Below are 21,858 nucleotides of genomic sequence, written 5' to 3'. Positions count from 1 at the left end.
CTTCTGCAGGGCCTCAGTTCCAATGGTAGCTGTGGGGTCAAATCTAATTTCCCAAGCAACACACTCCACACCTTGTTAAATCATGCCCAGCCCAATGAGGACCAAAAAACACAGCAGGCAAAGAGAGTTTCTGCAGATAACTGTACTGAAGGAAAAAGAGACTAAGACACGACAGCAGAGCACACAACACACATAGGACACAATCCCTGAAGGGCCAGGCCCTGGGAAAGAGAGTACACTGCACTGCAGGGCACTACAAGACCTCTTCTTCGTAAGACTGTTACCATTAAAAGCAAGAGAATTAGTTGACATTGAAAACACACAGAAACAGACATAGAAGGTCAGAAAAAATGAGGGGAAAGAGAAAGAGCTCCCAAATGAAATAGGACCAAACCACAGAAAGATCGAAGCGAAAAAGATATGAGTAATATGCCTGATAAAGAATTTAAAATAATTATCATAAAGATACCAACTGGACTTGAGATAACAGTGGAGGACATCACTGAAACGCTTAACAAAGAGATTAAAAAGAACCAATCAGAAGTCAAGAACACAATAAATAAAATTTCAAATATACTTGATGGAAAAAATAGCAGGCTAGAGGAAGCATTGGAATGAATTAATGACCCAGAAGACAGAGTAATGGAAAGTAACCAAGCTGAGTAAAGCAGAAAAAAGAGAACTGTGCAAGCTGAGAATGGACGTAGGGAACTCAGTGACTCCATCAAGCATAATAACATTTGAATTATAGGGATGGATCTCAGAAGAATAGAGATGGGGGCAGAAAATTTATTTGAAGAAATAATAGCTGCAAATTTCCCTAATTTGGGAAAGGAAACAGATATCCAGGTCCAGGAGGCACAGAGATGCCCCCAAATTCAATCCAAGGAGCTCCACACCAAGACACATAGCAATTAAAATGCCAAAAACTAGCAATAAAGGGAAGCCTGGGTGACTCAGTCAGTTGAGTGTCTGCCTTCAGCTCAGGTCATGACCCTGGAGTCTTGGGATCAAGCCCCCCTTGTCGGGCTCCCTGCTCAGTGGGGAGTCTGCGTCTCCCTCTCCCTCTGCCTCTCCTCCTTGCTCTTGCTCTCTCTCAAATAAAATTTTTAAAAATCTTAAAAAAAAAAAAAAAAACTACAGGGGGTGGGGGAATGGGTTAGCCTGGTGATGGGTATTAAAGAGGGCACGTATTGAACGGAGCACGGGTGTTATACACAAACAATGAATCACAGGACGTCAAAAACTAATGATGTAATGTATGGTGATTAACACAATAAAAAAAAAAACTAGCAATAAAGAAAAAAAATTTTTAAGCAGCAAGAGGAGACCATTACAGACAAGGGAAAGCCATAAGGCTATGAGCAGATTTTTCAGCAGAAACTCTGCAGACCAGAAGGGCATATCAGGATATATTCAAAGTGCTCAAGGGAAAAATCTGCAGCCAATAGTACTCTATCTAGGCACGGCCATCATTCAGAATACGAGAGATAAAGAGTTTCTCAAAAACTAAAGAAGTTCATGACCATTAAACCAGACCTAAAAGAAATACTAAAGGGGACTCATGGAGTAAAAAGTAGACCATAAGTGACAGTATGAAAAGTAAAAGCAGGGGAGGGGCGCCTGGGTGGCTCAGTCGGTTAAGCGTCTGCCTTTGGCTCAGGTCACGATCCCAGGGTCCTGGGATCGAGCCCCACATCAGCAGGGAGCCTGCTTCTCCCTCTCCCACTACCCCCTTGTGTTCCCCCTCTCGCTCGCTCTGTCAAATAAATAAACAAAACCTTAAAAAAAAAAGTAAAAGCAGGCGAGCATAGGTGACTCAGTCAGTTGGGCGTCTGCCTTTGGTTCAGGTCATGATCCAAGGGCCCTGGGATTGAGCTCCACATTGGACTCCCTGCTCAGTGGCAGTCTGCTTCTCACTCTGCCCCTTCCCCTGTTCATGCTTTCTCTAGCAAATAAAATCGTTACCAAAAAAAAAAGAGGATGTAAAATATGACACCATATACCTTGAGAGAAAGATAAAGGGATTTAAACTTAAGCAGAAACTAATAATATAATATTATATATTAACTATAATTATTAATATAATTAATATAATATAATATAATAATAATATAATATTATATATTAACTATAATGGAATCTAAAATTTAAAAAATAAAACCATTAAAATAAACTTAGGGGCACCTGGGTGGCTCATTCGGTTGGATGTCCAACTCTTGGTTTCAACTCAGGTTTTTTTTTTTTTTTTAAAGATTTTATTTATTTATTTGAGAGAGAGAAAGATAGAGAGAGCATGAGCAGGGAGCAGACAGAGAAGCAGGTTCCCCGCTGAGCAGGGAGCCCAATGTGGCACTCGATCTCAGGAGCCTGGGATCATGACCTGAGCTGAAGGCAGCTGCTTAACCAACTGAGCCACCCAGGAGCCCCTCAACTCAGGTTGTGATCTCATGGGTCATGGGATCAAGCCCATCTGGCTCCTCACTCAGTGGGGAGTCTGCTTGAGGATTCTCTACCTCTACCCCTCCCCCCAACTCATGCTTGAGTGCTCTCACTAAAATAAATAAATCTTTAAAAAAAACTTAAGTGACCATCAACTTGATACAGACTGCTATATGCAGATGTTATATACAAACCTAATGGCAACCACAAATCAAAAAAAAGTAATAAATATGCAAACAATAAAGTGAAAGGAATCCAACTATATCACTAAAGCCAACAAATCATGAAAGAGCACAAGGGAAGAAAGGATCAGAAAAAAATCTACAGAAACAATCACAAAACAAGTAATAAAATGGAAAAAGATACATATCTATCAATAAGTACTCTGAATGTTAATGGACTAAAAACCTCAATCAAAAGACACAGAGTGATGGAATGGATAATAAAACAAGACCCATCTAGAATGCTGCTTACAACAGACTCATTACACACTGAAAGACATGTGTAGATTGAAAGTTAGAGGATGGGGCGCCTGGGTGGCTCAGATGGTTAAGCGTCTGCCTTCGGCTCAGGTCATGATCCCGGGGTCCTGGGATCGAGCCCCACATCAGGCTCCCTGTTTCTCGGGAGCCTGCTTCTCCCTCTGCCTCTCTCTCTCTGTCTCTCATGAATAAATGAATAAAATCTTTAAAAAAAAAAAAAAAAAAGAAAGTTAGAGGATGGAGGGGCGCCCAGGTGGCTGAGCTGGTTGAGCATCTGACTCTTGATTTTTGGCTCAGATAACAATCTCAGGGTCATGGGATCGAGCCCCATATCCAGCTCAGCATGGGGTCTGCTTGTCCCTCTCCCTTTGCTCCTCCCCCACGGGCATGCACTAAATAAAATTAAATAAACAAATAAATCTTAAAAAAGTGAGGGGATGGAGAAATATTTATAATACAAATGGTTATCCAAAGAAAGCTTGGGTAGCAATATTTGTATCAGACAAAAATAAAACATTAAAACAAAGATTCTAATAAGAGACAAAGAAACACACCAGAGAATAATGAGACAATATATAAGATATACTGAGTGATATATCTTATTATATATAAAATATAAGTGTATATTATATATACAAGATATAATAAGATATAAGTGTATATATAAGATATATTAAGTGTAAATATTTATGATATAATATATATCATAAGATATAATAAGTGTAAATATTTATGCACCCAACATGAGAGCACCCAAATACATAAAACAGTTAATAATAAACTAAAAGGAAACAATCAATAATAATATAATAGTAGTAGGGGACTTTCACCACTCCACTTACATCGATGGACACATCATCCAAACAGAAAATCAACAAGCAAACAGTGGCTTTGAATGACACACTGGACATAGATTTAACAGACACATTCAAAACATTCCACCCTAAAACAGAATGCACATTCTTTTCAAGTGAACATGGAACATTCTCCAAAATACATACTAGGCCAAAAACCAAATCTCAACAAGTTCAAAACAACTGAAGTCATACTATGCATCTTTTCTAACCACAATGCTATGAAACTAGAAATCAACCACAAGAAAAACTCTAGAAAGGACACAAATACATGGAGGTTAAATAACATGCTACTAAATAATGAATGAGGGTGACTGGGTGGCTCAGTCAGTTAAGCGTCTGCCTTTGGCTCATGTCATGATCCCAGCGTCCTGGGATCAAGCCCCGCACTGGGCTTCCTGCTCAGTGGAGAGCCTGTTTCTCCCTCTCCCACTGCTGCTCCACCTGCTTGTGCACGCTCGCTCACTCTCTCTCTCTCCCTTTCTGTGTCAATAATAAAATCTTTAAAATAAATAAATGAATCAATGAAAAAAATCACAGAAAAAATTAAAAATTACAGAGAAACAAATGAAAATGAAAACACAACAGAAAATCTTTAGGATAAAGCAAAAGTGGTTCTAAGAGAGAAGTGTATAGCGGCACCTGGCTGGCTCAGTCAGTGGAGCATGCAACTGTTAATTTTGGGGTTGTGGGTTCAAACCCCATTTTGAGTGTAGCAATTACTTAAAAATAAAAGCTCTTTCTCTCTCTCCCTTTCTGTCAAATAAATAAAATCTTTAAAAACAAAGAAACTTAGGAGTGCCTGGATGGCTCAGTCAGTTAAGTGTCTGCCTTCAGCTCAGGGTATGATCCCAGAGTCCTGGGATCAAGCCCCACATCGGGCTCCCTGCTCAGCAGGGAGTCTGCTTCTCTTTCTACCTGCTTCTCCCCCAGCTCATGCTCTCTGTCTTGCTCTCTCTCTGAAATAAATAAAATCTTTTTAAAAATAGTAATTTTTAATAAATAAATTTTTAAAAAATCTTTAAAAAGAGGAAAGTGTAGAGCAATATTGACCTACCTCAAGAAGTATGAACAATCTCAAATAAACAACCTAACTTTACACCTAAAGGAGCTAGGAAAAGAAAACAACACCCAAACCCAGGAAAAGAAAGGAAATAATAAAGATCAGTGCAGAAACAGATGATATGCAAACTAAAGAGAAAAAACAGAACAGAGGAAACCAGGACCTGGTTCTTTGAGAAGGTGAACAAAGTGATAAACCTCTAGCATGACTCCTAAAAAAAAAGAAAGAGAGAGAGAGAGAGAGGACCTAAAGAAACAAAATCACTAATGAGAGTGAAGAAATAACAACCAACACCACAGAAACACAAACAATTTTAACAGAATATTATGAAAACCTATATGCCAACAAATTGAACAACTTAGAACAAATGGATAAATTCGTAGAAACACATAACCTACCAAAACTAAAGCAAGAATAAGTAGAAAATTTGAATAGACCAATTACCAACAATGAAGTTGAATCCATAATCAAAAACTCCCAAAAAACATAAGTCCATGACCAGATGGCTTCACACATATTTCTACCAACCATTTAAAGAAGAATTAATATCTATTCTTCTCAAACTATTCCATAAAACAGAAGAGGAAGGAAAACTTCCAAATTCATTCTAGGAGAACAGTATCACCTTGATAGAAAAACCTGAAAAAGACATCACAAAAAAAAAGAGAACTAGAGTCCAATATCTCTTATAAATATGGATGCAAAAATCCCCAATAATATTATTAGCAAACCAAGTCCAACAAAACATTAAAGAAAAAAATCATACACCACCTATCAAATAGCATTTATTCCCAGGATTGCAAGATGGCTCAATATTCGCCAATCAGCATGACACATCACATCAAGAGAAAGGATAAAAACCATATGATCATTTCAGTAAGTGCAGAAAAGCCATGTGACAAAGTACAACATCCATTCATGATAAAAATCCTCAACAAAGTAGGTCTAGACGGAATATATCTCAACCTAATAAAGGCCTTATATGAAAAATCCACAGCCAACATCAGACTCAGTGGTTAAAAACTTGAGAGCTTTTCCCCTAACATCAAGAACAAGAAGTTCACTCTTACTACTTTTGTTCAAGATGGTAGAAGTCCTAGCCACAGCAGTCAGACAAAAAAAAGGAAAAAAAAGGTATCGAAATTGGTAAAGAGGAAATAAAATTTTCACTATTTGCAGATGACATGATACTATATATACAGTGCCCTAAAAACTCCACCAAAAGACTAGAAATGATAAATGAATCCAGTAAAATCAAAAAATACAAAATCAATGTATAGAAATCCACTGCATTTGTAAACACTAATAATGAAGCAGCAGAAATAGAAATCAAGAAAAACCACCCCATTTACAACTGCACCAAAAATAATAAAATACCTAGGAATACACTTAACCAAGGAGATGAAAGACCTACTATACTCTGAAAACTATAAAACGCTGATGAAAGAAATTCAAGACAATGCAAAGAAACAGAAACCACACTCATGGGTTTGAAGAACAAATATTGTTAAAATATCCATATTACCCAAAGCAATCTACAGATTTAATGCAATCCCGAAGCAAATACCAACAGCATTTTTCATAGAACAATCCTAAAATTTGTATGGAACCACAGAAGACCTCGAATAGCCAAAGCAATATTGAAAAAGAAAAACAAATCTGGAAGTAAAACAATTGCAGGTAATACAACTCCAAGTTATATTACAAACCAGTAGTGATCAAAACAGTAAGGTACTAGGGGCACATGCGTGGCTCAGTCAGTTGAACATTCGCTTGGTTTCCACTCGGGTCATGATCTCTGGGTCGTGGGAATGGACCCACGTCAGGCTCCGCGCTCAGCACAGAGTCTGCTTGGGATTCTCTACCTCTCCCTCTGCCCCTCCCTCGCTTGTGTGCTCTAAAATAAATAAATAAATAAAAATCTTTAAAAAAAAAAAAAAAACAGTATGGTACAGACACAAAGACACATAAATCAATGGAATAGAACAGAAAGCCCAGAAATAAGCCCACAATTATACTGTCAATTAATCTTCCACAAAGAAGGAATGAAGATACAATGGGGGAAAAGACAGTCTCTACAACAAATGGTGCTGGGAAAACTGGACAGCTACATGCTGGACTCTTTTCTTACACCATACACAAAAAATAAACTCAAAGTGGATTAAAGACCTACATGTAAGACCTAAAACCATAAAAATCCGGGGCGCCTGGGTGGATCAGATGGTTAAGCATCTGCCTTCAGCTCACGTCATGATCTCAGGATCCTGGGATCGAGCCCCACATCGGGCTCCCTGCTTGGTGGGGAGCCTGCTTCTCCCTCTCCCTCTACTGTTCCCCCTGTTTGTGCTCTCTTGCTCTCTCTCTGTCAAATAAATAAAATCTTTAAAAATTAAATAAATAAATATAAATAAATAAACATATATAAATAAATAAAACCATAAAAATCCTAGAAGAAAGCACAGGCAGTAATTTCTCTGACATCAGCCAGAGCAACATTTTTCTAGATATATCTCCTGAGGCAAAGGAAACCAAAGCAAAAATAAACTATTGAGACTACATCAAAATAAAGTCTTTGCAAAGCAAAGGAAACAATACTACTGAATGGGAGAAGATACTTGCAAATGATGTATCTGATGAAGGGTTGGTATCCAAAATATATAAAGAACTTATACAACACACATACACACAAAAAAATAATCCAATTAAAAATCAGAAGATATGAACAGACGTTTCTCCAAAGACATACAGATAGTGAAGAGACATGAAAAGATGCTCAACATCACTCATCATCAGGAAAACAAATCAAAACTATAATGAGATATCACTTCACACCTATCAAAATGGCTAAAATCAAAAACACAAGAAACAACAATTGGTGGTGAGGATGCAACTGTTGGTGGGAAGGCAAACTGGTGCAGCTACTGTGGAAGACAGTATGGAGGTTCCTCAACAAATTAAATATAGAACCACCCTAGCGTCCAGTAATCACACTACTGGCTATTTACCCAAAAAATGAAAACACTAATTCAGAAGGATATATGCACCCCTATGTTTACTGCAGCATTATTTACAATAGTCAAACTATGGAAGCATCCCAAGCGCTCACTGACAAATGAATAGATAAAGAAGATGTAGAATGGAGTATTATTCAGCCATGAAAAAGAATGAAAGTTTGCCATTTTCAATGACATGGATAGAGCTAGAGAGTATAATACTAAGCTAAATAAATCAGAAAAAGACAAATAGCACATGATCTCACTGATATGTGGAATTTAAGAAATAAATGAGCAAAGGGGGGGGAAGAGACAAAACCAGAGACTCTTAATTATAGAGAACTGATGTTTATCAGAAGGAAGGGGTGTGGGAGGGATGAGAGTTATAGAGGATGGGGACTGAAAAGTACATTTATCATGATAAAATAAAATAAAATAAAAAAATTATAATTGGGGGTGCCTGGCTGGCTCAGTCTGTAGAGCATGACACTCATGATCTCAGGGTCATCAGTCTGAGACCCACACTGGGCATGGATGGAGCCCACTTCAAAGAAAAAATAAAAATAAAAATTGTTAAGAAAAAAAGACATATAATACATCTATACAGAAACACAGAAAATTATGAAAGAAGTTTAAGAACATGTAAATAAAAACATTTATATATATATAATATATATATTATATATTATATATATAAAAACATTTATATATATAATATATAATATATATGTAATATATATTATATATAATATATTATATATATGGAGACTCCATATATATATATATATATGGAGACTCAATGGGCAGAGATGACCATTCTCCCCAAATTGATCTACAGATTCATGGCAACCCAAAATGTTTATATGTAGAAATTAGGTATTGATTCCAAATAGAAAGATCCACGAGGACATAAAACACTCTTTAAAAATGACAGGGTATGGTGATGTTATGTACAGCACTGTGACTATAATTAACAATACTGTATTGCATATTTGAAAGTTGTTAAGAATACTCCTTAGAAGTTCTCATGACAAGAAAAAAGAATTTTGTTAACTATCTATCGTGATGGATGTTAATTAGACTCATTGTGACAAACATTTTGCAATATATACTAATACTGATGTTACATTCTACACCTCAAACTAATAAAACACTATGTGTCAATTACACCTTAAAAAAAAGGAAGAATGACAGGAAGGTAGAACTTGCTTTACCAGACAGCAAGTCTTGCTATAAAGCTCCAAAGATTAAGATGGTGTGCAAATAGCTAATCATTAAGCGAAGAGACAATGTTATATGCTAGAGATCCCAGACCCATGCACATAAGAAGACATCTAATTTACAACAAAAATGGTACTGGGAAATGAAGAAAGGACTGTCTTTGCTAAAGTGTTAGGACCAATGCTTGTCTGTAAGAAAAAGAAAATTAGGGGCTCCTAGGTGGCATAGTTGGTTAAGGGTCCAACTCTTGGTTTTGACTCAGGTCGTGATCTCAGGGTCATGAGATCAAGCCCCATGTCAGGCTCTGTGCTCAGTGCAGAGTATGCTTGAGATGCTCTGTTCCTCTCCCTCTGCCCCCATGCTCATGCTCTCTCTAAAACAAATAAATAAATCTTAAAAAAGGGGGGAGATTTAATCTTGATTCATCACTTACACCATACACAAAAATCAGTTCTGACTGAGCTATAATCAAAATGTGAAACAATAAAACTTCCAGAATATAAGGTAAATAATTTCATGACCTTAGGATAAGAAAGCTTCTTCATCCACAAATGAAAACATAACCCTAACAAAAAACTTCTTTGATAAATTAAACCATTAAGATTAAGGAATAATATTATCTCTTAACAGATACACGAGAATGAAAAGCAAATCATATCATAGTGTGGAAGAAGATACTAGCAATATGTGTACTCCAGACAAAAGATTTGCATATAAAACATGTAAGGAATCTGTACACATCTGAAAGGAAAAAGCAGACAATACAATTTTTTGTAACAGGTAAAAGACTTGAACAGGTACTTCTCATAAAAACAACCAAATGGTGAATATGCCTATGAAACAGTGCTCAATTTCCTTACAGTCAAATTAATTTTTTGGTTTCCCAATGCACATAAAAGTCGTGTTTATATTATACTATAATTTATTAAGTGTGAAGTAGCATGTCTAAAAATAATGTACAAACCTGAATTAAAATTCTTTATTGTTAATGCTAACCATCATATGAGTTTTCCATGAATTGTAATCACACTGATCACCATTAACAGATATAAGAATAATGAAAAAGTTTGAAATGTTCCAAGAGTTACCAAAATGACACAGACACAAAGTGAGCAAATGCTGTTGGAAAAATGGCACCAATTAAAGCTTGACACAGGTTGCCACAAGCCATCATTTTGTAAAAACCTCAGTATCTGGGAAGCACAAAAAAACAAAGTATCTCTGCTTCCGTATCTATTGTGCTTCACAGTAACTGACTTTGACAACATATAAAATCATTATCTTCTTTACAAATGGAGAAAAATGTTATGAGGTCTTGTAATATAGAGAAAAGTCAGGCACACTAGTAGTACCCTAAGCTCAACATCTTTTTAAGTAACTAAAAATCTAAAAAGCCAGAAATTTCCCAGTACAAAATCTCAGGCAAGTAAAATTAAAATCAAGGTAAGACTTTTGTAAACAGCTACCTATCTTATATTTTAAAGAGAAGTAGTAAATGGCTAAATCTACTTATTTAACTTAAATTCATTAACTTAGACAAATTCAAAAAAATTTATAAAATTCTGTTTTTATTATAAGACCTTTTTAAAAAGGCTTCTGTACTCAATTTTTTCAAAATATAACCCAGAAAAAAAATTATTGTACATGCACCAAATTTCTCAAAACCTGTCTTTTCTGGACATAAAATTCATGTTATTAAAATCCTACACATTATTCCCAAGATTAAAACCAATTCCAAACAATACTTACATTAGATACAACTGTAATAAATGCATGTGCTATAAGAAATGGCAATGTTTCAGGAGTTCCATATTCAAAGCAATCCTTCATGAGAGAAAGGCCATTTTTCCCACAAAACAAACATACATAACGAAGCAAATGCAATGGTACTTCTACATCCTGAGGGAAAAAAAATATTTTAAAACTCATCAGGAATAATTTTCATTTTATTACCAATATGGAAAAGATACTGATGAAACATAAAAATAAACTCAAAGACCTATATGAACAAAAGACCAAATTTTCCATAAACCTGAGAATAAGAAAAACATAAATACTTACATTCATATCACAGAATGCCCCTAATATGTTGCTTTCTTGGGTTGAGATATCCTGATTAAAAAAAAAAAAAAAGGAAATTAGGTTACCCTAAGAAGTAATAAACTCTAAAAAAAAAATACAATTTTCTGTGTCAACTATACTCAAGAAAATACAATACCTCTAAAGACTGAGTTTATAAAACCTGAAATAAGTTTTGTAATTGCTTCTCATCATGAAGAACAGTATTCCTAATTGAAGCTAGTAATGGTTCAGTTCTAAAATGTATTTTAAACTCTAAAGAAATCTTTCTATGTACTATATATAATTTTGCCTTTTTAAACAATAATGTTTCCATAAAGAACAGGGATAATTGTTACAAAAATAGATTATAACTTAGTTAAGTGGTTTTAAAACTGTGCTCTGGAATTCCCCAGATGTATACTCACAAGTTCCACAATGTGCTTTGTATACGTATGATTTTAACTACTTGAAAGCATACTCATCCACTGCTGGTGAGAAAAGAAACTGGTATGACCTTGATGGAGGACAATTTGGCAATATCTATCAACATTTAAAATGCACATTCCCTTTGACCCAGCAATTCATCTTCTGGTTATTTATCCCAACAACTAATAAAGGTAATACTGGAAAATGTTTAATTATGCTCACTGAAATTATTTATAATGTCTCAAAGTTAAAACAAATACCCATCCACTGGATGGCTAATTAAACTGTAGCATAACCATCCAGTGTCTTATGGAGCTTTCAAAAATAAAGTGAAATGCCATGAGGGGTCATTTTGGGATGACTGAACAGTTCTAAAAACAGAATGTGGTAATGGTTATATAACTCTGTACATTCATTAAAAATAATTAAATTTATCTTAGTTATTTATACTTTAAGCAATAGATTTTTATGGTTATTCCTTTAAAAAGCTAAGGTGGGCCCATATGTACAGGCATAGAAAGAGAGTATCTTATATTACTTTTAAAAATCAGGATTTATGGGGGCGCCTGGGTGGCTCAGTCGTTAAGCGTCTGCCTTTGGCTCAGGCCATGATCCCAGGGTCCTGGGATCGAGCCCCGCATCGGGCTCCCTGCTCGGCGGGAAGCCTGCTTCTCCCTCTCCCACTCCCCCTGCTTGTGTTCCCTCTCTCACTTTCTCTGTCAAATAAATAAATAAAGTCTTTAGAAAATAAATCAGGATTTATGAACACGATCTGATTTTCATTACTTTTTATATGTCCAGAAATAATGTGAACTGATTTTCTAAAAATGGTTTTTTTGAGATGGAGAAAGGAGATAGGTTCAAGGCTTAAGTCTATATTTGTATATTCTGGATTTTTAGTCACACTGAAAATGTTACTTTTATAACCAGAAAGCTGGATACTTTCACCTGAAAAATGTTAACTGTCAAAGAAACTTGTCATTCATTGCTGTTACATGCTTTACGTAAGTCCTATTGCTGAAACAAAGTTTGAAAACAAATGATGGAGAGCAGCACGTATAACTCTCGTTTCCAAATAATCAAAAACTGTCCTAAGACAGGTCAAAACATTTGTTATATCAAATGTACTAAATCTAAATCTACTCCTGAGCTTCTACTAGCAGAACCACAGTGAAAGCTTTAAATTATTCTCACCAAACCTTTTGACTTCAACAAGTCCAGAATGTAGGAACACCTGTGTTATTAAATACAGATTCACGGGCCAGGTGAACCATGCCGTAATATTAGAATGGAGTCAAAATTTCTAGTGCCCACAGCTAGAAAATGTCCTAACAAAATTCTATTCTGATGTGCAAAATGTTGCTCATGGACTTGGTTACGTCTATTCTGACTACGGAGAAGAACTGTTTTACAATTTCTTGTTTCCACTCTGGATACATGAAGGAAGACATTATCCTAAGGTGTCATTAAAATCTCATTTTGTAGTATATAAAGAATTAACATAGATCTACAGGTAACAACAGTAGGAATAACACTAGGAAAACTTCCTAAAAGCTTAATCAACATCATTTTTGTTTCAAAAAGTTCTAATTTTAAATGATCCCTAGAAAGGCCTTAAGAAACCTGTTTAGTTTTTACCTTTTCAGAAAACCTCACCTTATTTACTAAATAAGATAATGCCATTCTATTTCCAGAAGTAAAAAGAAATTTGCCTATTACTTTAAAAGAGAAAATAAATAAATGAGTAACCAGAAATTCTATATCTCATTAAACAAATGCTACTCCATGATCAAACTATGAAAAACTGAAAGGCAGTGGATTAGGAATACAATTTTTACTTAAAAAGAAGTCATCTGTATGAGAATTAGACAGTAGTGATGGTTGCACAACCGTGGGAATATACTACAACTTACTAAATTGTATACATTAAAAGGGTGAATTTAAAACATTTTCTTAATTTAATAAACGGTAAATAAAAACAGTGGAAAGTGGCAAGAGAAAACCAAAGTAGATTCAGAAATTTGGAACATAATGTATTTAGTCTACCGAATCATATTACACACACATTTAACAAGCGCAATGGTTTCTCTTCTTTCTGTAATTACTATACTCATTTCCCTTTACTTAGAATAAAAACTTAAAATACTAGGGCAATAACATCATAGAATTACGCATTATGATTCAGGATTAAGAAAAGAATGCAACAGCTCCCTGTCCCCAAAGTAAGGTTTAACCTGAATTAATACTTATTTCTAATTACATCTTTTAAAATATTATCAATTTTGATAGAAAAAAAGAAGGATACAGACAGGAAAGGATGGGGAGAAGGAGAGGCTCTGAGTTCCTATCTTACTCCTAGCAATGGATACAATAGCTACAGAGATTAGTGTGAAGTGACTGAGAAACAGTATAGCAGAATGAACTGAATTCTACAACTCCCTCAGCAATATGCTGTGCAAACCTGACCAGAACTTTTAACCGGTATAAACCTCTTGGGGCACCTGGCTGGCTTAGTCAGAGGAGCACGTGACTCTTGATCTTGGGGTCATTAGTTCAAGCTCCACACTGGGTATAGACTACTTAAGTAAGTAAATAAACTTTAAAAAAGAAAAAAAAAGCCAGTTCCCTCTTACATAAAATAAGATGGTTGACTAGGTTCTAAAGTCACAGCTATCTAACATACTATCACATGAGTACTGAATCAGCTTTTAAAGAGTCTTAGCTAGGGACGCCTGGGTGGCTCAGTCGATTACGTGTCTGCCTTCAGCTCGGGTCATGATCCCAGGGTCCTGGGATCAAGTCCCACACGGGGCTCCTTGCTTAGTGGGAGCCTGCTTCTCTCTCTGCCTGCCGCTCCCTCCTGCTTGTGCTGACAAATAAAATAAAAATCTTTTAAAAAAATAAATAGTCTTAGCCAATTTGTGCCTCTTTAGAAGGAGTCAAAGTCAAATTAAAATCAAAGTTAAATAGGACTGTTACCATTTAACCACATGGCCACTAGGATAGAAACTATAAATTTTTCAAGTATTTGTAACAGATCATTACTGACTTATTAGAAACCTGGGAAACAGCTATATTATGAACAGAGTACTACAGAAACACAAATTCTGTTTAAGGAGAGAATTCTGTGTAACACTACATTATATCTAAGGTTTTTTATTAGAATTTTACTCAAATATATTACATTGTATCTAAGGTTGTTTTTTATTAGAATTTTACCTCAAAGACCTCATAAAACTATTGCTTTCAACCAACTAGTCAAATGGAATGATCCTCAAGAACAGTAAAAATGAGGAACTTTATTTCAAAAGAAATAAAGTGTGACTACGCTTACATTTGGAGATTATTTTTTTCTAATGACTTAAAAAAATGGCAAACTAGTAAGCAAATTGATTTTAGAAAGAAAATAGATTTGGTATTGCAATGGTTCTATTAAGAGATTTTTAACTGGAAAAATTTAATTTTATTAAGAAACTTTGCATGACTAACATATCAATAAAATTAAATTTAAAAAAAAGAAAATTCTGCATCAATTTCACATATCTGGATCCCTAACTGAACTATTTTCAGCGTATTTCAATTATCCATTTAAGGCATTAAAAACACTATTCACATGGTGTTCTTAAGATTAAATTTTGCTGGCTTGTACAAACAGATCCTGTTTGTTGAAAAAGGATTCTGAGCTGATATTTTTTTAGGATGTTTACTAAATATCTAATGTCATGTAAGATTCATTAAAAGATTCTCCAAGGAAAAATAATAGACCAAGAATTGTAGAAGGTAGGGCACAATCTGATTTAAAATATTCTTATGCAGAACTCCAATAGGGGAAATACCTACCTCCTGGGCTGTTTTTAAGTGGTCTCAATTCAATGTGAAAGCATTTTAGTAAAAGACTATTTTTTTTCAAGATGAGGAAGTCAGTATGAAGGTTACAGAACAAATAAGCCAGAGAAAACAGGCAAGAGTTTTTTTAAAAGCATGTGGTAGATACGTTAAAAGTTTAAAATGAAATGTTACCTCTCCTACCATACAGAGATTGTACTTCATACCCCTTTGAATCTAGGCTGCCCTTCTTAATGGTTTCAACCAAGAGAATGTGGCAGGATTTATACTGTTGTCATTTCAGAGGCTGGACCTTAAGAGGTCTTACAGCTTACACATTCATCTTCCCGGATCAATGCTAAGACTACCATGTAAAGAAGCCAATCAACTCTAGTGGAGAATGAGAGGCCATATGGAGAAAATCCAACAACCCTTAGACAACACCCAGCACCAACTGTCAGACATGTGACACCATGTTGGACCTTCAAAGTCTTCCAACATTCAAAGTAAATACAATTGCCATAAAACAAAAAGAATTGCCCAGACAACTCAGAGAATCATAAGAAATAATAAATCTGTTATTTCATATATATGCCACTTATATAATACCTTATCCTGTAACTGTCTCAATTGCCACGATGTGTACAAACCAATGCCATTATCTAAATAAACCTAAGGTGGGTTTCTAAACTCTTGGAAAAGTTGTAAAATCATCATTAATGGAATGAATCAAGCATCTTGATTTATAAAAAATACTATCATTTAAAACTATTAATTAAGGAATATTTGTTAAGTTTTCTTAATGAAAGGAATTCCAAATTCTGTTACAGTGTTTCTGAGAATGAAATTCAAAATTTCACATGCTTTTTCCTCAATTACTACTCTTTGAAAGTGTCACAGTAAGTAGAGCCTAGATGTCTATCGGCAAAATGTTTAGATCACGGACAGTTTAATTTTTACGAGTTCAATGTATAAATCTTTCCCTAATAGGACTGTGTTAAGCAAATGTTCAACCCAAGTTGCTGCAGAAATGGTCTGGAGAAAACTGGAATACTTTTCCTAACCACTGTGATTTTTTATAAATTTTCCATCAACAATAACTCACATTTATTCTTAAGTGAGAAACTGTCAACATAACTGTAACTTGGTGTTACTTAATATTCACAGTATTATGTTTACATACCTCTATAGTAGGATGAGTATTATGCTTGTAAGCAGTATATAAAGGAAACTGAATTTGAAAAATTTTTGCCACACACAGTAAAAGTTTTTCCTTCTCATCTGTACTCCATAAACTAAAAGGATCACAAGTCTTTGAAGATTCCTCTTCAGTCAGATTACTAATTCTTGTAGGGTTTGATTTTTTTTCTATTGATTTTTGTTTTTCTGTATTTCCTTCTTTACACTCTCTTTCTATATTCAGTGGTTCTTCCACTTGATTAGTCTCATTTTGCCACGTGGAATCTACGTTAATAGTAGTACAATGTTTACAAAGCTGGTCCCGGAGTACTTGAACTTGGGCAATCACTAAGTTAATAAGTGCACACACTACTTGGTTAAAAATCTCCAAATGCTTATATTCCTTGAAGCAGCATAGACATTGCCTATAAGAGAAAGAAAATTTTTCAATAAATTAATGCTTTCTAGAGAGACAACCATTATGTATTTTAAGTAATATAGAAAATAAAAATAAGCAAATACCAAAGTATTTCCCCCCCACCCAGTTTTTACCTCCTCCCTTCCTAACAGGGTAGCACAACAGTAATTTATAAAGATGGCATCCCACCAAAAACTGGGACTTTGGGTAGTAAAAAGTCACCATATTAGGTTGACAATTATAGTCTTCAATTTTATGTGTGTATTTATCTGCCCTTCTACACAAATAACTATTTAAAAACAGGAATTGTGGCATATATCTTTGCTTCTCTAAGTACTGAGTACTAAATATATGTTTAGCAAATATCAGGAAACTGGCTAAAATAAAAACCTTATTAGTAAAGCTATTTATTTTACACAAAGGGATTTGTAGCTAATAAAAAAACTGTATTTTAACATTAATAATTTGCTTGAAGCGAGGGTGCCTGGGTGGCTCCACTGGTTGGGTGGCTGGCTCTTGATTTCAGCTCAGGTCATGGTCTCAGGGTTCTGGGATCAAGCCCTGCATCTGGTTCCGTGCTCAGCAGGGAGTCTAGTTCAGGATTCTCTCCCCTTCTGCCCCTCTCCCTGCTTGCTCGCACTCTCTCTCTAAAGTAAATAAATCTGGGGTGCCTGGATGGCTCAGTCATTAAGCGTCTGCCTTCGGCTCAGGTCATGATCCCAGGGTCCTGGGATCGAGCCCCACATCTGGCTCCCTGCTCGGTGGGAAGCCTGCTTCTCCCTCTCCCACTCCCCCTGCTTGTGTTCCCTCTCTCGCTGTGTCTCTCTCTGTCAAATAAATAATAAATAAAATCTTAAAAAAAAAATGAAGAAAATAAATCTTAAAAATAATAATAATAATAATTTGCTTGAAGGCTAACTTGGGAAGGACTTCCCCACACTATCCGGCTGATCAAGAGCATTTAGGAATAACACATACACTCAATACCCTTCAATGTGTGCACATATGTGTATGTATGTATTTATGTGTGTGCGCATGTGTGTATATATATAAATATATATATAAATAAATACAGTAAGAGTAATTATTACACACAAATCTAGTTCTCTTAGACATGTTCAGTTAGCATAATGCCGGCAATCCTGTGAATAATTAAAGAGTCCAGTAAATCAAATAAATGATACTCAAGTACCAGATTTTAAGAATAACTACATACAGGGGTGCCTGGGTGGCTCAGTCGGTTGAATGTCTGCCTTCAGCTCAGGTCATGATCTTGGGGTCCTGGGATCAAGCCCTACAGTTGGCTCCCTGCTCAGTGGGGAGCCTGGTTCTCCCTCCCCGTCTACTCCTCCACCCTTCCCCCCCGACTTGTACTCTGAAATCGCATGCTCACTCTCTCAAATAAATAAAATCTTTAAAAAAAAAAAAAAAGAGTAACTGTAGCCAATGATGGATGAGAGTAAAACTATTACTTACAATTTGTACTGAGTTGTATTATCAAATCAAATCATCTATACTGTAATCCAAATAGAGCACCAACTCCCTAAATGACCATGTAGATGTAATTTCATTTCTCCAAGTATGGCAGATTTGAAGTATAGCCACAAATTCTTTAATATTCTTCCCTTTAGAAAGGGAAGCTCAATTTTCCTCCCCTTGAATGTGGAAAAGACTTAATGACTAACATCTAATGAACGGTATGTGGCTGAAATGACTGTGAGACATCTGAAACTAGGTCATAAGAGACACTGCCACTCAGCCTTGCTCTCTTCTGGATCACTCGCTCTGAGGGAAGCCAGTTTTCATGTTGTAAAATAGTCAAGGAGCTCATGTTGTGTCATCCACAGGAGAAAAAACTGAGTGCTGGTCCCACTAACAACAAGCACCAACCTGCCAGCGAAGTTAAGTGAACCAACTTGGAAGCAGACCCTCCAAGCCCCACATAAGGCTTGGGCTGACTGTAACCTGGCTAACAACTTGAATGCAACCTCCTGAAAAATCCAGGGCAGAACCAACCAGCAAAACCACTCCCAAATTCCTATCCCTAAAAACTGAGGATAATGTTCATTATTGTTTTAAGATACTACTTTTTGAGTAATATATTACACAGAAATAGATAAATAATACATCAGGCCCATCTTCTCGGTGGCAAAATGAAAGGGATTTTACCTCTAAGAACTCCACTTTTAAAATTCTGTATTACCACAATTTCTACAAGAAGAAAAATTAACATACTACTCCTGAAATTTTTCTTAAGGTTCAAGAAAAACCAAGTTCAAAGTGGAGGACTATACATTTGAATATCTTTTTTTTAAAGATTTTATCTGAGCGAGAGAGAGAAAAAGAGAGCATGGGACAGCACAAGCGGTGGAAAGGGAAAAGCAGGCTGCCCATCAAGCAGAGAGCCTGATGCAGGGCTTGATCCCAGAAATGTGGCTGGGATCATGACCTGAGCCAAAGGTAGCCACTTAACTGACTGAGCCACCCAGGAGCCCCTTGAATATCTTTCTTTAGTGAAAAAGGAATCTTAAATTCCTTCCCAAAAACACCTTGAAGTCAGATTTGGATTAGGAAAGTCAAAGAGCCAATCAAATTTACTTTAAAAATTCACTGGCAGAAAAAAAAAAAATTCACTGGCAGGCACTGGGGGCATTTAATGGACTAGAAAACACTAATCTTAAAAAGACAAAAATCATAGGGGTGGCTTAGTCAGTTAAGCATCTGTCTTCTGCTCAGGTCACGATCCCAGGGTCCTGGGATCAAGTCCCACATCAGGCTTCTAGCTCCGTGGGGAGCCTGCTCCTCCCTCCCTCTCTCCCTGCCTGCCACTCCCCGTGCCTGTGCTCTGTGTCAAGTAAATAAAATCTTAAAAAAAAAAAAAAAGACAAAAGTTATACATTCAGAAATTAACACAGAACTGAATCTAGGTCCTTAAAATATATAAATTCAAGGAGAGCTGATAGTCTAAGTGAAGATACACAAATACACATATACACATATCTTTAAATACTTATGTCAGTGACACACTTTATTATATGACAATACATTCTGAAAGTTTAGGTATTTGAATTCTCAATACAGCACTTCTCTCTATATCCCTACCCATAATGCAGGAGGAGAAAGTGTTTTTAAATAAATAAACATGACTTTCAGTTAAGCCCAGCTTGATTCTACACTTAATGTTTATTTCTGGTCTATTTAAAAACCCACTACAAATATCCTAAAAGAAAAAAAGATCTTTACGTTAGGAAAGAGAAAATCGAAGAACAGATAACAAACAGCAACAAATTTTGGATGACAGAAAAGGGAGGAATAGGGGCGCGTGGGTGGCTCAGTCACTGAGCTTCTGCCTTCAGCTTGGGTCATGATCCCAGGGTCCTGGGATCGAGCCCTGCATCAGGCTCCCTGCTTGGCGGGAAGCCTGCTTCTCCCTTTCCCACTCCCCTTGTTTGTGTTCCCTCTCTCGCTGTGTCTCTCTCTGTCAAATAAATAAATACAATCTTAAAAAAAAAAAAAAGAAAGGAAGGAAGGGAGGAAAAGTAAGTGACTGAGAGCAAACGAAATAAACTTGGAAGGGGCTACGGAAGGATTTATCAACAAAATTATCCACCCTACAGAACACTGAAAAGGCCTGGGAATAGAGAGCATCAGATACATCTAAATGCAGAGATGAAGCATAGGCAGAAAATAGGACTAAATGAAAGGTACAGTTAAAACCTGCAGATTCCAAACCCAGACAGCCATGATACTATTCCTACTTGACCCAGGGAAACAAGAAGAATTTCTGTACATAAAATGAACAAGATAGGGCGCCTGGGTGGCTCAGTTGGTTAAGCGACTTGCCTTCGGCTCAGGTCATGATCCTGGAGTCCCGGGATCGAGTCCCACATCGGGCTCCCTGCTCAGCAGGGAGTCTGCTTCTCCCTCTGACCCTCTTCCCTCTCATGCTCTCTATCTCTCATTCTCTCTCTCTCAAATAAATAAATAAAATCTTTAAAAAAAAAAAAATGAACAAGATAAACCCAGGAATACCAGATGCTAAAGAAGTCAGGGATAATACAAGAAACAGAAAAGAAAATTAAGTGATACTATGAATGATGAACCTTCCCCATAACCTTCCCTGCCCATCAACCAGACTAAGATAACTCAAGGCCAATGACTTAAAGATATTTCTCTTAGAGAATATGAATACCTAAGAGAAAAGCCCATTTACCCCTGGTAATGAAGCTTGCTCACCATTTTACCATCCTACAGTGTAGACCAACATCTGAGATACCCCCACCCACGGAGAACTTCCAATCCATCTTTCAGTGCCCATCTCTTAACCATGAAAATCCTTAACCAATAAGACTTGAAAGAAAAGCTGCATCACCAAAGGCAGATCAAAACAAATGGTAAAAAGAAATTCAGAGAAAGTAGATAAAATGCAGGAAGAAAAAAGGTTTTAATCAGTTTATATTCTCAGAGACAAAAAAGATACTGGATTACTGAAACAAGAACAGAATACCATTAAAAAAATGCATTCAAACTACAAAATACAGCCCTTCGATGTGTACAAATATACATTACATAGCTTTTGCATATATTATCAGTCACAAGTTAACAGCAGTTTGACAGTCGTTAGAACATACAACTCTTGATCTCAGGGTGGGGAGTTCGAGCTCACATGGAGTGTAGAGATTACTTGAATAAATAAAAATAAATAATAAAAAATAAAAGTATACCAATTCATAAAATTCAACAAAAGATCTACAAGGTAAAGGTGAAAAATGTCCTAGAAAGTAGAATAGATAAAAAAAACAATAAGGAGAAAAAGAAAAGTATACCATCAATCAAGGAGATATAGTATTTGACAAATAATCTAAGAAAACAGAGCAGAAAATATCAAAGTGAG

At 36.0% G+C, this 21,858-nt stretch overlaps 1 protein-coding gene across 9 annotated transcripts in view; it reads right to left on the bottom strand.

Moving 5' to 3' along the window:
* USP34 (ubiquitin specific peptidase 34) overlaps positions 1–21,858 on the bottom strand; it is a 267,250-nt gene that overhangs the window by 179,929 nt on the left and 65,463 nt on the right. For all 9 annotated transcript variants that reach the window (XR_003524622.1, XM_027621741.1, XM_027621744.1 and 6 more), the window contains exons 3-5: positions 16,551–16,971; positions 11,117–11,167; positions 10,805–10,954 (exon numbers count right to left, since the gene is read on the bottom strand). Coding sequence is in view for 8 of the 9 variants with exons in the window: in XM_027621741.1 (XP_027477542.1) it covers positions 10,805–10,954; positions 11,117–11,167; positions 16,551–16,971 (622 nt within the window). In the remaining variant the exon portion in view is untranslated. The remainder of the gene's footprint in view (positions 1–10,804; positions 10,955–11,116; positions 11,168–16,550; positions 16,972–21,858) is intronic.

Source organism: Zalophus californianus, chromosome 8, assembly GCF_009762305.2.
Source record: "Zalophus californianus isolate mZalCal1 chromosome 8, mZalCal1.pri.v2, whole genome shotgun sequence".
Taxonomy (NCBI): domain Eukaryota; kingdom Metazoa; phylum Chordata; class Mammalia; order Carnivora; family Otariidae; genus Zalophus; species Zalophus californianus.
The sequence above is the reverse complement of the archived record's forward strand: the minus strand, read 5'-3'. Positions and strand labels throughout refer to the sequence as shown.